We start from the raw sequence: 19,364 nt of genomic DNA, 5'->3' as shown, positions 1-19,364 counted from the left end.
CGGTGTGGTTAATTTAGGAGCTACATAAATTCGTGTGACGTCACGGCCCTACCTGTACCAAGCCGGTCATGGCTCATATAACATTGTGCTTTTGACTGTACCTATTCTGTTCCCGGGAAAATGTTTCCGAAATTTCGTCGGTTTTAGCAAGTTCCTGTTTATTGGAATGGAACACTGCGCTTTCATTTTATTCCGAAATGCCTTTGTATTTATTGGACTTGCCTAATTACGTTTAGGTGTATTTTCGCGTTATAAATTTGAATTGACCAACAAAAGAGTATGTATATGAATGGAGACTCACCGAGTCTTCTTCTTCTTTCGTGTCAGTGAAATGCGATTTTTTATATTTGTCCAGACCAAAAAGAAGCAACTTTGATAGCATTCTGGTTGGCCTGGAGTAAGTCTTCCCGTGTGCAGGTGGAAGGGCACAGGGGACAGGAGAGTAAATGCTCCATAGTCTGGGGGGCGGTACCACAGTCGCATAGGTTGGTACCAACGGTATAGCCCCACTTACAGAGATTGTCCTTGCAGCAGCCTACCTCTGCTCGCAACCGATTTAGAGTCTTCCAGATGTGCCAGGGAAGACTGTTACCGGGAGCAAGTTTTTCCTCAAGAGGTAGGAAAGGATCCTGGGGCTGCTTTTCCTCCCAGAGCCTTAGCCTTGCGTTTTGTGGGTTTTCATCCGTTAAGGACACCTCACTATTTAGAAACGCTTTGCGGCTCTTAAGGCGGGAAGGTGCGGCAGTATGTGAGTAAAGTGGATGTCTGGAGTCGCATTCTTGTTTGGCTTTCTCAACAGAACATGCCACTTTACGCCGTATGCTAGGGGGTGCTATCCCAGCCAGAGAGTAGAGTTTGTGGAGCGGTGTCGGTTTGAGGCATCCCGTAACTATACGAACTGTGTCGTTAAGAGCAACATCTACTTCTCTAACATGCGCGGACCTTGCCCATATGGGGCAGGCATATTCGGCAGCTGAGAAGCAGAGTGCTAAGCTACTTGTTCGTAGAACTTGCGGAGAGGCGCCCCAGCTGGTAGACGTAAGCCGTCGCAGAAGGTTGTTTCGGGAGCTGACTTTCTTCTTGGTGATTTGGCAGTGAGTTTTGTACGTGAGGGATCTATCCAGGGTCACTCCGAGGTATTTTGGTGACGAGACTCACCGAGTGATACCAGCATAGCAAAATTTAGGCTCCGGTCGTCAAACTGATGACTAAAATGATAGCTAATTCGCTATCTCACTATGGTGATTGAATCCATAATGCTCGAATGATATTTTCACTGTATTCAACCACAGTCCCACAAGCCCACCGAACAGTCATTCATTCTTGGATTTAGTTCCTTGCACTCAGACTTGGTCCACCTACAGTCTCGGCAAGGGTCGCCGTGATGACGTCACGTGCGCCGGCGCAGGTATATGCTATTCTCGTCCCATGTCGTTGAACTGTAAGACCTTTGCATGAGGTAAACGTACCGCCTAAGATCACCTATAAGGATAAATTCTGGTTTGCGACGGTGGCTCCATCTAGCCCTGTTGAAGCTGGTTTCGTAGGTTGTGATTTAAGTTAAAAGGAAGTACTTTTACTGAAATTTACGAATTGTTGAATGTTTATAGTACTGAAATATGCTTATGAATTCCTTTTCACTTGCCAGTGTTATGTTGTTATATGTGTAAGAAGAACTGACTAACCTACATTTGTATGAAATAAAAGCTGACGCTTGTAACATAGTGCCACACATACCTAAATTAAACAAGCATCTGAATTTGCAGTTTTCAACTTCTCACGAAATCAGCAAAACAAAAACTCCAAACCAGAAATTGTTAACGAGCAAAATTTTTATTTTATCCAACTCTGCAATAATTGTATCATTCCCACTAGCATCAAGTTCTTTCCAAGAAATACATATAAGTATACTGAGTACGTATTCTGGCCCTATCTTAGTCTTATAATAGGTGTGTATCTGTAACTTTTTGATAATCTTAGTTCGAAAGAATACCACTTCTTAATGCATTATTATGTACACACATCGAATACCTATTAAAAGACGCAAGAATATGTTGAATATTAATATGATAATGTAAATTCTCAGAACTTAATGTTTTATATGAACCTCGCTCACGAAATCTCGACCTTAAATCCCCGAATCACTAGCCCAAATATCGTTTCACGCCCGGTGATCTATCAAACGTGGCCTATTCTGACATCACGAGCCCAAATTCCTAAAGAAATCGAAACGATTTTAAATCATAGGCCGAGGTCTGGAGCGAAGCGGTCGGACGAGTCTGAGCGGGCGCGACCTGTTTATTCCCGTTTTGTTTTATTTTCAATCCGAGCGAGGCACTGACCACCACAACAAAGGTCTGTGGGATGCTAGCTTTTTTTTAATGCTGAGAGCAATGGCTCCAACGCGCCCGGCCTACCTGGCTCCGTGGCTTGTCTACTTACTTGTTTTGATTTAAGATTTCACTCTTCCTTCTCAGGTTTCTTTGTCAAAATATTGGGAATTTACGAGTTCGTCACTATTTAGCTTCACGTCACGCTTTATGACTCTTTTATTTCTGCTTCTGTGTTTTATTTGACAGACATGTTTGAGACTAGACTACTTATAAATTAGGTGTATTTATTTATTATCTGGCTTTCATTAATATTGTGTTGTGGCGCCTACTTACATATCAACAATTTCAAAATGTGAGAACTAGTATTAGACTCGTCTTGACCCTACACCAGACCGCTTGATTTATGTAGGTAAGGTAGATAGGTAAGTTTACCTATATTAATTTCAAATTGAAATCATACCTGTCATATCTTAAAATAACTAAAGCGAAACATGATGAAACATCATCTAAAATACCATAACATCGGACCAAAACTTTAAACAGAACTACTTACATCAGGTGTTGTGTTTATAAAGCAAAGCAACCACGTGTGGCCTAGTCAAGGCCGACTAAATAAAAACTCAGCAGGGGCTTTATCGGTACATGAACAATAATTAATTGTTACTTTAGGTAAAAAACTAATTAACAGAATCCAGAAACGAGAAACGTTAGAAAATTATTACTATTTCTATTTTGGTTTTTATCCACTTAGGAAACAATCATAGTATGATTATCATGTGTACCTAATAATAATAAAATTACTGTCTTAAAACCTGACACCAAACGTGAAGATTACGAAGGAATTGGCTTCATCATCATAACCGCTTCCTCATCAATCGAAAGTTTAGGGCTCTTACTGTTATTTCATCAAACTATCAGATGAGTTTAGAAGCTGTCTATTCTGACATCTGACAGTGAATTAAGCAACTGCTGTTCTTAGATTTACAGCGATCGATAGCGATAGCTGATAAATTTGAGAAACCTATGAAATATTTAGGAGTGTAAAATCTCTAAATTCAAAGTAAAATGGGATTTTTTATCATTGTCTTTGTCTCAATAAGTTTGCGATCCTCTACTGCCAGGTATACATATATGTATAGAGGTATATAGCGATAGTGATATCAGGGAAAACAAATTCAGTCCGCGCCAATGTTTTTGCATATGACATCTTGATCGTATATTGTTAGTCTAAGGTCAGACCCGCAATTTCTTAAAAACGCACTGACTGTTGTAAACACACTCTGGTCGAGACAGCTCCATGGAGTTCACAAGTACGGCTCGTACTTTATTAATCTATTTATAGTCGCGCAACCAAGTGTTCACATCATTAGGTGCTCGCGGTTGAGTTGTGTTTGTGCTGGATATTTTCAGACTACGATAAGTACCCATAATTTTGTAAGAAAGAAAATACTAATACTTATTTACATACTAATTTTGGTATAGACGGACCTATGTGTTACTATTTTTGTAGGTTAGGGACGCACACGTATCCAATGTTACCTTCTAAAGTGCAATCTAAGGATATTAAGGTGTTATGATTTGTTTGCAAACCGTATTGCTCAATTGTTTTGAGTAAATGCAATGAGTAGAGTGTGACTACGACAACTCAACACTGAACTAAACCAGAAGATCGTAGAAGCTAATTAAACATAGTATTAACTGAAATTATCAAAATACTTTGACACACTTATGTTTCAATACCGTCTCAAGTTGCTAAATTTTTTTATCTCCGAATATGAAAGGCCGCATAATAAAAACGTCGAAAAAAACCAATAGCCACCCAGGGTCCGGACTGGAATCGAACTCCGTCTGTAGGCCGCTACGTGTGTGGCTGTCTAAACACACTGGTGTTACCATTTAGCTAGTTTAGTGTTATCATAGCTCGTAATAATAATTATCTAAACAGCCAGTACTTTTCACCTCTTTTATTACGCAAATTTTCGGGAATACTCGTGAATGAGACTGCCGCGAAACATTAATTACAAAAAAAAAGTTTTCCTTGATTCAGAGGCTGTAAAAAGAATCGATTATATAAATTCTTTTCTTGGAATTTTTCAATTAAATTCCGAATCAAGAGACCTCTGTCGAAGAGCCTGAACTTCCCCCACTGAATATTGATAAATATATATAAAGAGAATAACTTTGTTCCAAAGATGTTTAAATTCTGCAAACAGTGTACGCCAACTTTTTAGCTCATTCAGTATTCCAAACATCAGCCTAATGAAATTTTGAAAGGAAAGTTTTGAATGAGTTATTAATTAATACTTTTTATATTTTTCAAAGGAAACATTTACTTTATTCTTTTTTTCGCTGCTATTATATAAATCTCTGCTACCCTACTACATAAGTTATATATTCATATAATGTCCACCAGTGGGACACTATAATGACTATTTATATTATAATTATATATATTATTAAAACGTAACAAATTTCCTTTTTCTTGTTGCAGGTAAGAACGCCGCAGCAGTTTTTTTTATAATTCAAGCAATTCGTTGTGACCGGGGGCAGTGAGTAATAATAATTTGACTATACTAAAATGTTATACGTAGGTCTTATTTAAAAAGAAACTGAGATTCAGATAAACTTATACTACTAACATTTTAATTCAATCATATTGTTTGAGAAAATAATATTTTTGAGAATAATGTAGGTACCTAAACTATTAAATACATAAGTTAATCGAAGCTTAGAAAGCGTAAGGAAACCAGTAGCTCATCACACAAACAAAAACATTACCCTGCTTTTAATGTCCACATCTCATGCTGCTTCACTCTCTGCACTAAACGTTAAACATGAAATGTACACCCACACTCAGAGTTAATCCTTATTTAGCGGAAATTTTAAATTTTACGTTTTGAAACTGTGGGAAGCTAAAAGAGCTGGAAGCGGCTTTTACTATTTACGGCGCCGAACAAACGTTTTAAGGTTATGTTTGTTACTTTTTCCTCTTGACAAAGGGATCCCAGTGAAATTTTAATAACATTTTTATCAAAAGAACTCTAGCGGTAACTAAAGCTTTTTCTTAGAAACAATATGCTCGGCGCTCGGTTCGTAATTCAAAACAAACCCTATGAATTATTTAAAAATACACCGGCTTAATTATCCCGTCCCTTGGTAGGTAGGCAGAGCAATGTTCAAATATTTGCCCAACTTTCTGGAGATTGGGCTGCCGGAAACAGGTGTTTCGGGTCAAATCCCCTTTAGTATGTTAAACGAAGCCGTGTCTGTCCGTTTGTGATGTCTACTTGAAAATTCTGCCTTTGAAATCATAGACAAACCTCAAAGTGAAATGTGCCAATAGAGAAACACAGTGAGTACTGAGTACCTAGTAATCTGGCCCTATCTTTGCATGACCTTAACTATGTAGATATAATGAACATTAAAACACTTATGAATAATAGTAATTTGCCACTGGCAAAAGAAGACAAAGAGAAATCTCGGTGAAAATTATAGTTTCACATAGAATTCCCGTCGGTTTATTTAGTTTTGGCATTACTGTATTACCTACCCCTGCAGGCATGAAATGTTTATGTGTTAATGTAAAAAAAAATTGGCCATGTATCCATAAATTAAACTACACTCTACTTGTTATCTGAATACGATGTAAGAGGATTATTGACATAAGGCACAAGAAAGCCCATTGAACCCGAGAATTTACGGCACCAAATTTCGTTTTACACTTCGGAAGTAGTACCATCTGGCTCGGACATTTTATACTGTATCAGTATTATTTTATTATATTTCCCTTTGGGCTCATAAAAATGCAGAGCAAAGGAAGTTTTTCCTTCACAATTTCGGGGGACTTTCTCAAATTTCATTTAAAGGATCCTATTCGGGATACTTACGCATGAAACACGGGCGTCAGTCGTAAAGCGCGCTTAACTCCCGCCGTCTTGTGGATTACGAATGAATTATTAATGTGGACTTCCACATAAAATGTGCGGGGTTCCCCCCACCCCCCGCCGCCCCCCGCGCCCCCAGTCCTCGTGTTGGTGGTAACTGGTAACTTAACGCGAAATTTTCTAATTTATCCTGATCGTTTTTTTCCCAAAGAGATGCTTCGAATGTTGGTACAGGCGCTGGCTTTTATTTCTTTGCTGAGACCCAAGTAGGAGAAGACTAGAGTTTTGACTGCCTTTCTGTGTAAATGTGGTATTGGAGTTCCAAAATGGGCTAGCATTAATAATAATATATTATACCAATACATTTGTTTTGTGAAATAAGTGTCGTTGATAAAATTCGTGGTTTATTTACAAAATCCGGGAGTTTTCATTTCCGTTATTCATATATTATGCTTATATTCCATATACGAGTTAGGATTGTTATATGTATATCATGTCCTTTATAACCTATCCTGAATTGGTACTGCAAAAATACATTCTATTTATGATTGTTCTATTTTTGAATGTTTTTTCTGGTATATAAAATAAACAAAACAACAATTTGTGACAAAAAGCCCAGCAGTTGTTATTCTTGACTTTCAGTCGGCTTAATGGAAATTTAATATTGGGTTTCGATTTAACGGAATTTCACATGATGGATTTAGCTACTACACTAGTCACTTAACGGTGTGAATAGTAATACCTTATATAATATATATAAGGTATTACTATATATATTATAAATACCTTTCATAATTATACTTATTTGTAAGTTTCATAACATAATAGTAGTATTGGGTAAAAGCAAGAAAGGTCACGTTAAATCTATCAGAAATAAGAAATGTATTGTGTAACGAATTTCAATGCAAATATGACAATAGTAAACGTTTTGGAAGTTTGTAGATTTATACACTGACATGAATTCGTATGTACTTGGCACTAAGTTAGCTACTTTTCTATTTACATGATTCAAGCATCATGTATAAACAATAAAATTTAATAAGCAAACTGACGTTAAAATCTACGGACATTTTACGAAATAGCTCATAAAGTTTGAACCGATCTTTGAGAAACAGCTTAAGGTTCCACTTTAGCTTTCATTTTAAAAAAATGGATGATCCAGCGGCCACTTTTAGTGAAAAGCTATGTAAACAACGTCAATAATGTAAAAACAAAACACAGTCTACATCCCACCATCTTGTTCTGTAATCAAGGGTTTAAAAAATAAAATCAGTCCCACCCATTTTTCTAAATACTTGTCCTCGTAAAATCGCGTCAAATGAACTTGTTCCGAAGTCGTTTATTTTCATAATGAAACCCCTTCATTCGAGATATCCCGTCTTTATCGCAGAGCCATCTGTTGATTCTCTTTGTGAAACTCTGTACTCATTGTTCGTTGTAGTCGGATCGAGTTTGAGACTTGGCAGCAGGAGATAAGGCCGATAATTGTACGACAAGGGGCCGGATAATGATGGCATTGTTCACATAGAGGGCGCCCCTATGAAGGCACATATGCTTGCACTACTCATGAGTTTTCATAAGCATATGGGGGCTTCCTTCTTCGCCTAGAGTCTAGGGTCTATTCAATAAAATGGAGTCTAACCGTTTTGTTTCTTCCGCATTTCCATATAATGCAGGATAGTCTTATTTAACCAACTCAACTTTGCATATAGGGTTGTTTTCGTTTTTATGATCTTATTTTAATTAATTTAAGTTTGGTATTATGTTGTCTGAGTATTACGTGTAATACACCTGCATATTTTTTATCTTATGATATAAAATAAAAACGTTTATATATTGAGAACCTACATTCATAAAGTCAGGCCCGTATGCACCCTTATCAAGTATAGGTTACGCCATCTGTTGTTAGTGGTAATAACTTTTTTAGTTGACATCTATGTTTACCATTGTTGTTTGTTACTGATCATAATTTACATTTTTTATACCTATAATATATCAATGTTTAATAAATATCGGCCGACCTCAGCCAACAACTTGTCATTCCTTGAAAGTGACTTTCAACTGTTCATCCTACGATCCAATTTAAGGTATTACCTAATACATAAAAAAACAGCTCGTTTTCATGATTCAGCCCACAAATGATGAAAGCACCCGAAGCAGAGTTCCTATCTTTTAGGCATAACAAAGATCTCCGATTAACCCGTCACTTTGACATGCACGAACAAATCTGAAAGGCCTTAACAAGCTCTCAAAGTACTCGTAGGCACATCATATTAAGAATTCCTCTTTGCATTACCCATCTTCAAAGATAGCGTTGGAATCGGTAGCTCTATTAAACTACCAACTTGTGCATACATGTATACCTACATACATAGGTAGATAGATATATTAGATGTTGTAGTTGATACTTGAACATCAAAGGGCCAAGGCCCAAGACCAATTTGGGTGAACTATTGAGTTCTAGTGGCTAAATTGACATGCTCATAGCCATTTGATGCGATTTGGGCCTTTTAAGTGGGTATATTATGTGCCAAGTGATGTGTGGGTCTACTGGCAGACAAGTCCACAGAACTGTATTCTGCTTATAAATAGAAATGTCAATAGAATATTCCCTTACTTATTGTACAAAGTTTCCAGGTTGGAATAAGTAATCTTTTAACTCTAATTTCTCATATTCTCCTTGTTCTTGACTTAAATTTCTTATGAATAAGTTTTAATGGATCCTAATGAAAGAACGTTTTGGCTTTTCCAATAAAACCGTTGGCCCTTCCAGTAACTTTTGTTCTACTAAAACCAGCGTAACTTATGTTTCCGATGAGGTCGCTACCATAGCTGAAATGCTTGTTAAAATTAACGTTGACTCCTTTACTCGCGAATAATCGTTTGTAGTTGATCTTTACCTCTTTGATGGCTGAACGGCTAAGTTTGCAGAGTCTCAAGGTTTTAATTAAATATTATTGGGAAGTTAAACGAGCCTACCTCTAGACCTCCTAGTTAGGACTCGAACGAGGCAGCGCTAAATAATGAACGCGTAAATTCCGCGTAATGGCAAACAATTTCCATATTTAATTCTGATTATGAAGTTTGTGTTCTGAGAATAGCTTATATGGTACAAAGCTAAATATTTCGCGTTTGAAATCTGTTGAGTGTACTTAAGTACCTACCTATATTTATTTCACATATTTTATTAAAGATAATTAAAACATATCATATTAAATGGCCTGCCCTGCAACTCGCTCATACAACACGCCCATGAAATATGTACTTGTAAACTACACTTACTTAAACTAAAACTAAACGTACTTGCAAAAAGTATGTAAACTTATTTACGTAATGCTTTTTGAAAAGCTATAATTTCTTTCAAACTAAACTATTTATAAGGAAAAAAACTGTGAAGCGGCTGCCAAAACAAAATCAAAAAACTTGTATTTAAGTGTCCTCATGTTAAATACCGTAAAATTTTCTACATTTACATTGTGTCGACTATAAAACATACCTACAGGATACTTGCCAGATGAGATATGACTCGAATTTGATCAAACAATCCCGAGCGTTTCTCCCGAAATCAATCTGACAAATATTGATTAGAACAATTTTGATTAGAGGTATTCGTAGGAATAACAATAAAATATCTTACCTCTCACAATGTGCCCTAACAAATTGAATTTGCTCCTTTTCATGTGAAAAGAGAATATTGCTTTATTTTCTGATCTCGGAGTTTGGGTGACCGGGATTCAATAATCGGTCTTCTTCTTATATTTGATTGGCCAACTTTAATGTGTTTCCTCAACTTTTTATTTTCGTTTTCTTTGTACGATTTGTTTTTAGTTATATGTTTGGGTGTAATATCTCATTGCATAAACGAAAGCGATGGTCCAAAGTTTTTTTTTTACCTATAGCTAAAGGTTAGCTAAAGCTATAGCTATTACATAACATAACAAGAGCTATAGCTGTATTTTTTTCCTATTTCGCATTATCATATGAATCAAAGTTAAGCTAGAATAAAGACGAAAAAAACATGATAAGGAATGAAACGCTAGGTATTTTTTGTCGAAAGCCAAAGTAGGAGAAAATGGCTTAGCGATATTCTAAAGGGAGATTCGCTAAGCTCTATGAATATCAAATGTAGCCAACAGTTAAAAATAAAAGCCACTTTCCTGTTGTGAACGCCAAATTATTCCCTAATTTTGTTTCAAAGAGAATAACTTTGTCACAACGGTTTTTATACTTCCCAATTTGCGTGCTTTGATTTAAATTTGCGAGTGAATTTACGGAAATCCTCTTAGATATCAAGTAACTATGTAGTCTGAAATTATACGCATATTTCTTTCAGTGGTTATGTATGGTTTCCTTTTTTCTGAAACCTTAACAACTAATTAAAGGTTGAAAGTGAGCTCCACACTCGCAGGGTTCCGTATTAGAGACACCGGAAACAATGAATGTAGACCTAGTTCTTCAGTAACTATACTTACACTTTTGTACCTTGTCAAACGCGCACACCATCGATGTTTCAATTTAATAAATAGGCGTTTTTTTAACTTTGACAAGGAACACAAAGAAGCGGGGCGTATTACTCATCTATATTTCCTTTTCGTTGGTTTTTCCTGAAATATTTTCATTTGTTTGTTTCAGATTCCGTGAGCCATCGCCATTAGGGCGACAGGCGCTTGCCCACGATCATGCATTAGATATCGAACCAACGATATCGCAACGTGAGTACCTTGACAAGTTTATTTGTTGTTGGAGATGCAATATTGAATTCGTGCCAGTAAGCTGCTCGGGGGGGGCTATCGCGAAGTCAAAACTAAATAACATTTACTAAATAAATAAATTAATTAAATAAGTAATAGTGTAAATTTCAATACAGTTTAAATCCGAAAATCTTTTTCAAAAAAAGTTTACGACAAATACACAGTATTGTTTAACCAGTACAGTGAGCTTCTATAGTAAATAGGCACTTTTGTACATTGACAATCTCATATAGTCTGTGGAGTGAAAATTAATCAACTTAAAAAATATACATATATTATTATGGAAACCTTTACGTGCATACTTTACTTTAGTTCGTTAGCCTGAATATTTCAGCAATACCTACACAGTTAACTTGATACTACTGAACTCGTTTACAAACATTGTAGTTAGATACTTGAAAATTCGTTACTCATTTTTAATGAATCTACAGAGTCGGTACCCGAAAATAAAACAGGAGATATAAAAAGCAACTCAAATTTCATATATCGAGTGAGCACACAATGATTTCCAAATCCGATTGTTAAACAATGAAAACACAAACAAACTCTAAAATGTGGTTGTTCACTTCCTACCAGAGGAAGAGATTGGGACTCAAATTATTAAAACAAGCTAATCTGTGGAGCGAAATTGGCGCCCAACTCGGGGCGGGGGGTCACTCCCAATCTGCAGATACGATAATGCCACGAGCTGGAGTGGAGTATCATTCTATTAAATAGAAATAAAATTATACTCCAGCTTTAACAATATAGTTACCATCCCGCGCACGCACACTTGCAAGAATACCTGATAACATAATATTAAAGACTAAAATTTTCTAAAAGGGGGAGTTGCAAAAGAAGTATCCATAGTATCCAAAGAAGCGTTACTTAGGTAATTTATTGAATAACCTCAGATCAACTGTATTGATAAGAATATTGGCTGCATTGACCAAACCTGCAATACTATACTACGTCGTATAAAGTCCAACCCGAACCTACTTCCTATTCGTTAAGCCAGAGTAAACCAGCAGATAGATATTATTGAATACTGGCTGTTGGTAATTAAAGCGGACGTTAAACCGATTTGAATTGAGAATATCAGAGAATCGACCGTTGAGAATAAATCCTGGTACATCCGGTGTCGGAAGTGCCTCGGGGCCCGTTCGTTGGCGATTTATGTTCTCGGCAAGAGTTTGAATAAGTGGCTGCGTGAATCGGCCTAAGAAGTCGAGTGTCGTGTTCTGTTTTTGTTTTTTAAAAAGATTTTTTCCTGTCGGAATTCTTTGGGGATTTTCCTTGAATCGGTTAATTGGTTCAGTGGGATTGATGTCGATTATGTGGCCGTAGCATGGTCGTAGGTACTTCGATTAGAAAAAAACGAAAGCTCGTACTTCACAGTAAATCATTATTATCATGTGCCTACTTGTTGTTTGAACATTTCAACTTAGTAATTGGCACACAAAAGCAGACGAAGTTGTTATTATTCGTAGGAAAAAATTACTTCGCAAGTCTGAAAAGGTGATATTAATCTAATATTTTACTGCAGTTGCCTACGTCCACGGTCGTAAATGATTAATAGTTCCGGAGAGCCGCACTCGGGGAAAGCATAGCTCTAGGGGTAAAACTGAACACATTGTGAATTATAATTACTTTTATTAAGAAGGATTGTCGTTTAATTTTAACTAATCTAAGTTTATTTGCTTCCATTCCTTGTTTAAAATAAGGTTATAAAATACCTATAATAATATTGATGGTGTAGAATTTTTATTCGAATTGCGAGACAGGTCCTATTACTTACTTGGAACTGAAACCTACATGAACGGTTTTTTTAAATAAAATATTATTTTTGTTGAGGTGCAGAGCCCAGAGGTCAGACTAGTTTGGCCAAAGCTAGTGATCTCGTTTGCATTTAAATCGTAAGCTTTCCCCGTCATTGCTACAAATACAGGACATTTGAAGGAACACGGCCAGTATAGCAAGACATTTGATTACCAATAATGCTTGGAATTTTATTGTTTTTTTGGTAGGTATATATTATGTAAAACATAGGTATATTGCTGCATAAGTTCAAATTTTTTTTCTCCATACCAACACGATGATGCTACAAAATCTCGTGCTGTCGTGTCTGTCAGCTGTCTCATTTTGTCTTAACGGAAAAAGAAGAACCATATTATACCTACCTTAGGTATTTTTTTGTGAATACAACAACTAGTAATATGTACAGCATCTTTTTGCCTTTTTCCAGCAGAGTAAATATACCTATATATATATAAGATAAGTAATTAAATATATCTGATAAAGATCAAGCATACGTATATTTCTCCCGAAAAAATGCCAAAATAAACCTTTATGCTACCCACGCAGCCTACTCATTCAATTACACCGACATCTTTGTACACAAAAGTTTTTAATATCCTGTGCGCCATAAAAACCGAACCGCATACACAGTAGGCTAAACATAAACACTCACATAATGAAACAAGTAATTAACATAAGTGGTAAGGACAGAATCTCTTGAGTTTCAAGTTCAACAAAAACAGCACTTGAGACATACTAGAGCTACTGAAAGTTTGAAAGAACTTTAACCAGTAACATTAGAGAGCAGAGCCGAATGTCTTATGTCTACTGTTCCACGAGTATAACCGACCTAACAGCAACACCCTTATAAACATAATGGTTTTCGTATTTTTTGGTTAAGAGAAAGATCTATTCATTTCTAAATATCGAACACTGAAAATACTTAAGTACTATAACTAAAACTTGTAAAAACAAAGATACGCATTATATGTATGGGGTGTTGCAAAAATGGTATACTAAGCCGAAAGGGAGTGACTCAGGGAGAATTTCCAAAAGTCGTAGAAGATTTTGACCAGAATGGCTGCCAGAGTCACCCCATTCTGCTTAGTATATATATACCAACTTCGCGTTCCTGACTGAGGTCAACACAAGGGCCAGCTGAAAACCAGCGCTGTGGCCTCACTGTCCACAGCATATGCTGAGCTGGTGCCGTTTTGACACTCTGGACAGCAACCTTTATTTGTTTTGTTTGTTCTGTATTAAGTATTATCTTTATTTTGTTGTTGTTTCTTTTTCTTTTTTTTGTCTTATTATTCTGTCTCAGTGTGTCAAATAAATGTATCTTTCTTTCTTTTCTTTCTTTCTTTCTTAGTAATACCACTTTTACAATACTCTGTAGAGTAAAAAATCCCTTACAACACAGCGTGCACTCAAAGCGCAACTTTTGCCGTCCCACTAAGAATTTAATTTCAAAATTAGAACAACCACGGTGTAGTAAAGTAAAGACTATTACATAAAGTCTACTAATAGCGGTTTTGTGTCGTGCCGTAATTAAAACAGCCGCGAGGGACGAAAGCCTTGGGTCGCACCCGTAATGCACCACCTCTTTAGTGATTAAATTAAAACGGGTCTTGAGGTCATTAAAATAAATGCCAAAGTGCCACAAATGGACAGTGGCAAACTGTAACGTTATGCTTCTACTCGTAATGTTTGCTGTAGGGAGGGCTTGCTGTGTGCGATTCTTTTGTTTTTCCATGCAACGTTATACGCTAGCGAACAATCAAAAAGTTCCAGTGACATATTATTATGAAATGTCGATTCTGAAGGCAGAAATCCTCATTTTAGAGCTGTCAAACTATACATTTTGCAAAATGAGATTTACGGAAATACTCATTGAATCGCATTTTAAACATGGAATTTGTACCTTCTGAATCGACATCAATGACTGTGGAACTTTTTTATTGATCAAGAGTGTGTAATTGTGTACTTACAGATTTATTTTAATTGATTGAAATTCAACCAAAATCACTTCTACAGAGTCCAAAATACAGTCTTGATTTATGATAAATGACACAGCTGAACTCACAGATATGCGAAACTCACGCGAAGCAAGATGGAGTGAAGAATTACTGGCATTCCACTTTGAGTAATGGGGAGATATAAAATAAAATTATTATGCGTGATTTTGCCGCCGCAGCGGTTCTACCAAGCCCGGCTGTAGCATTCAGAGGAAAAACACTGAAAAACGCTGTTAGTACAAACTTACTTCCAAACCGCAAGAATAAAAAAGAAAATCCGTTGGAAAAAAAACATGTACTCGTAATTATGATAATTTGGACGGTTAGAGTTGCTAGTAAGTAGACTTCTGAGCCGGTCCTAAGTTGGAATCTACATCAGAATCTGTGTTTGATCAACGATACATTATATTTGTTTATTTCTTTATTGGTTTTACGGAAACAGACAGTATCATAATACAATAAATTGAAGTTATTTGTTATATATTAGTTCTCAAGATTACGGGAATGCCTACTATCTTAAAGGATTTATTTAGGTATCTCATACATTATATTAGACGGAAAAATCGACAAACCATACTAAAAATCTATTGATATTACCTATGTCGCCTTATAATCGCTGCCTCTGTAATTATCATCATCATCATCACCATCTTGAATATTATAAACCTTACACAGTTTAAATCTCTCGGTTTTGCCATATCTACTACTACACTATAATATTCTCATTTTTTGCATCGATATGAAAAATAACTTAACGCTATAGCGTTTATTAAACCGCGTGTCTACAAAGGCGAGTCTTCAAAGAGATTTTATCCAATTACTCCTCTTGCCAAGGCGACGCTCGGAATGACAAAGTATCCGATTATCATCCTTGTTGACATCCATAGTCTTATTAGCAACAGTATTAGTATAAGGTAAATGTCCCTATAATGGAAGGGAGATGCGTGACTAACGAACGGTTAACTCTTGAGTCTATTTTACCCTTTGACACGAAGTGGGGGGTGATATAAGATAGCGCCATTGCAGGTATTTAGCAATTAGGTCTAATGCGTACCGCTGGTGAGCTTTTTATATCTATTCGATAGATTCGATTAATAATATTGTTGTATTTAATCATATACTTACTTAAGTAAATAATGTAAACAAACGTGTTATACCTATATTGTTTATGATACATTTACAATTAAGTATACTTCCAACACACTACACTCGATAATCGAGATTTGCTCTAAATATCTAAAACGACACGATAAAACACTGGTTGAACAGCGCAAATCACGTTAAAGCGAGATAAGGTTTTGTTTGTGTACAAAATTGGCTGCGTTCAAGTTTAATTAAAACTGAAATTGACTATCCGGGCCAAGATGAACGCAGCCGGCGAGTTATGAGCGGGCGACGGTCCTACCACAACGTCTAAAACAATCCCGGGGACCTTATTACCAAATTTTAATATCTATCACTATCTTTTTGGACCTTACCGATAAATGCGAGACATTGGTTGATAAACCTGTAGGTATATAGGACTATGATAATCAAAAGTTCTTGTTAGATTCTTAACAGATATCATGTTTATTCCCGTGCAATAATCTAAATCTAATTCAAAGTCACAACCTAGGTTGTTTTTTTTTGCGAAAAGCACAATACAATCCCGCCATTTATGTGTAGACGAAAGTGATGTGCCGATGAATGCAGCTTAAACGATACGATGATTTTTATGCATTAGTAATAGAGTAATATGAAGCTTCATTCAATCTCAGAATATTTCAATGTCGTTATTTAACATATTTATATAAACTACGTAATATTATTAATAATCAAAATTAATATTCTTATTTTTTTTTGTTTCAGGTAAGTATCAGCAATTCAGATGACATCATCACCATCTCAAAACGGCGAAGAACGTGTTGACGATTACCTAAAATGGTAAGACGTCTAACGAACTTAAAATATACATATTTTTTGTTTTTATATCCTTAAATAGCACAAAAAATCATCACTCATAAACTGTTTAGGGCATAGTAACCGTGTTTACTAAATGGTTTTTTATGCAGATTTCACTTGCACAATGTTGTAAACCGGTACAAAGTTATCGTTAAAAAGTACTTTGATTGTGTAAACTCCATGATAAAAGTCTTTAAGGGTGAAACCAAGCGGCCAACAGTCAGTATATAAATACATTTGAATTTAAACCTTTTACATTACACTACATTAAAAGAACAAATAAATTACATAAATAAACAAGTTAAAAAAATACCACTGCAAAAATACTATCGACAAGCCGGTCGATAAAGCAGTCCCAGCACTAGGTCTGGCCCAGGCGTGGTTGGCGCGGAAGTGACGAAATCCCGCCGCGTTGCCATGGCGACCGACGTATTTACCCCCGCCGTATCGATCGCGCTCGCCTCTGTTTATGTTATGCGACGCTGCAGCGCACTGCAACTGTGTTGCGGCTGTTGTTTGGTTTCATCTGCGACGTAATCAGACTGCTACAGTTGCGGGTTTGGGTAATTAAGGCGCGTTGCCCAACTTGACGTTTTTGGGGTTTAGGTTCTGATTAAGGTCATTTGATTTTTTCAAATGGTAGTTTTAATAGTTTTCGTGCACCTTCTGTAGGTTGACTGGAAGAAAATACTTTATATACCGACCGATGACAATTTTAGGAAGAAACAGCATTAAAACGTTTTGTGTTTGCCGTAAGATAAATCGTTAACTACATCTGAAAGTAATCGTTATTTTTACGTAATATGTATGTACTTATAATTTTTATAGACGTTGAATAATCAGTACGGTAGTTAAATAATGTGACAAAATCAATATGGGGTGCTTATTTTTTATATTTAAAGAGATAAATTGAGTTGTTGTAGGTAAAGTAGTAGAAAGTTGTTTCATATATACAGTTGTAGAAATTGTTGCCGCTTATTTCATCATATCATCGGAAAGTAAAATAAGTTAGTATATTAGTTAGTAATTTTCGTAGGAGTCGCATCATCAGTTGACGCCTCTTAGAAGAAGCGTCTTTGGCCACTCCACTACACGACACCACAAATGGAAGACAGGAGTACCAATAATATGTTAATAAATGATAAGAAAACCATTGTACTTTGTTTACATACAAACTAGGATATGGCAGTGCCATGAGTAGCCATCCCAATATGTTTTTCCATTCCTTGTATAAATCTTCATCATGTAAAATCAACATTGTTTAATTTTGAAACAATCAATCGATTTTCATTCCCTCACGCTCCCTCTGTTCCCTTCAACAGTAAAAATAAATTACAAGATAACAATAGCCCCGTAATGGCGAACATCCATTCGTAAGGAAATCGAATATGATGTTTTATTTCAGGAGAAAACGCTTCTGTGATTCATTTTACAAATAAAAATGTTGGACATAAATGTAGCTACTTATATAAGCTTACTTGGTTTACCTTTAACGGGTATTTTACTAGTAAGTTTAGTAAACTTGACATCCATTTTATAGAGCATCGATTAATCAACCCAAGGGATTCATTAATCATATTTCCCAACCAATAATGTAAGTGATTTTCTTTTTGTTTACTATGGCATACGATCAACATTATGTATATTATTATTACGAACCATAAGTTGTTTAATCCGATCGGCCAATCCGAATAATTTATGTCGATTTTATTTGCATCCCTTTATTGAAATTCGATTGCGTGGTATTCCGGGCTGATTGTAAATGAACGAATTGCATTTGACATGAATATAATTCGATTTTTATTTACTACCTATTCGATTCGATTCCGCCAACCGGCACGGCGATGCGGAATGCCTTGAAACATTCAACATTGAAAAAGTGTTCGGATAAAATGTGCCAATTAGTCTTTACAGGGATAATAATTTAATACTTATTTATGTTATTAAGTATACACGTTATCAATTCAGGCTAGATCAATGTCTTTAGTGGACGCTTAGGTTTCTTGAAATATTTTTTCCAGGCCGTTGCATATTAATTTTATACTGCAGAAAAAATTGAAATTGTTTCATCATCATACAATCTTGAGAGGCAATGCGAAACTCTGGCATAAAGCTGTGTGTTAAAGTAAAGTAAACTATATTAAGTATGTATAAATCCTTCAAGTACGCGAGTATCCTTTGAAAGCGTAGTGAGAAATCGATATTCGCATTCGATGTCACATGAATCATATTACCGATATCGATATTGGAACCGCTGTAACCCGACACTAAACGGAAGGACCGGCGCACGCGCAACGGCTGGTGCTGGGGTTACTCTAGCTTCACTAAAAAACTAATATCATACTTTTAATCCCATTTTCATTGATAGATAGATCGATAGAATACAATTTATTTGTACCCCAAAAAATAATAGTAGGTACAATTGACAATTTGTAACTTAATTAGGGTACAAATGGCGGTCTTATCACTAAAAGCGATATCTACCATTGATTCATACCTTCTATTTCCTATCTATGTCTGGAAGAGATTACTTTTAGTAATAAGGCCGCCGATTGTACTATTTATTTTCTTCTCTATGTTTGTGAAACTGTTTCTGTTTGTGTGCAACAAAGAGTATTTTATCTTTATCTGATGAACGAGAGTTGCTATGCAAACAGGTCG

General features: G+C 36.0%; 1 protein-coding gene across 11 annotated transcripts in view; it reads left to right on the top strand.

Moving 5' to 3' along the window:
* Positions 1-19,364, top strand: part of LOC105384515 (brain tumor protein) — an 89,123-nt gene that overhangs the window by 19,144 nt on the left and 50,615 nt on the right. For 5 of the 11 annotated variants that reach the window (XR_007266991.1, XM_038120378.2, XM_038120375.2 and 2 more), the window contains one exon: positions 10,850-10,929. Coding sequence is in view for 3 of the 11 variants with exons in the window: in XM_048625301.1 (XP_048481258.1) it covers positions 16,630-16,685 (56 nt within the window). In the remaining 8 variants the exon portion in view is untranslated. Of the gene's footprint in view, positions 1-4,824; positions 4,883-10,849; positions 10,930-16,610; positions 16,686-19,364 lie in introns of those variants that run through there. The other 6 variants (XM_011554772.3, XM_011554770.3, XM_048625304.1 and 3 more) reach the window with 4 other exon arrangements.

The sequence above is a fragment of the Plutella xylostella genome, chromosome 14, assembly GCF_932276165.1.
Source record: "Plutella xylostella chromosome 14, ilPluXylo3.1, whole genome shotgun sequence".
NCBI lineage: Eukaryota > Metazoa > Arthropoda > Insecta > Lepidoptera > Plutellidae > Plutella > Plutella xylostella.
Note: the sequence above shows the minus strand (reverse complement) of the source record. Positions and strands in the feature narration are given on the sequence as shown.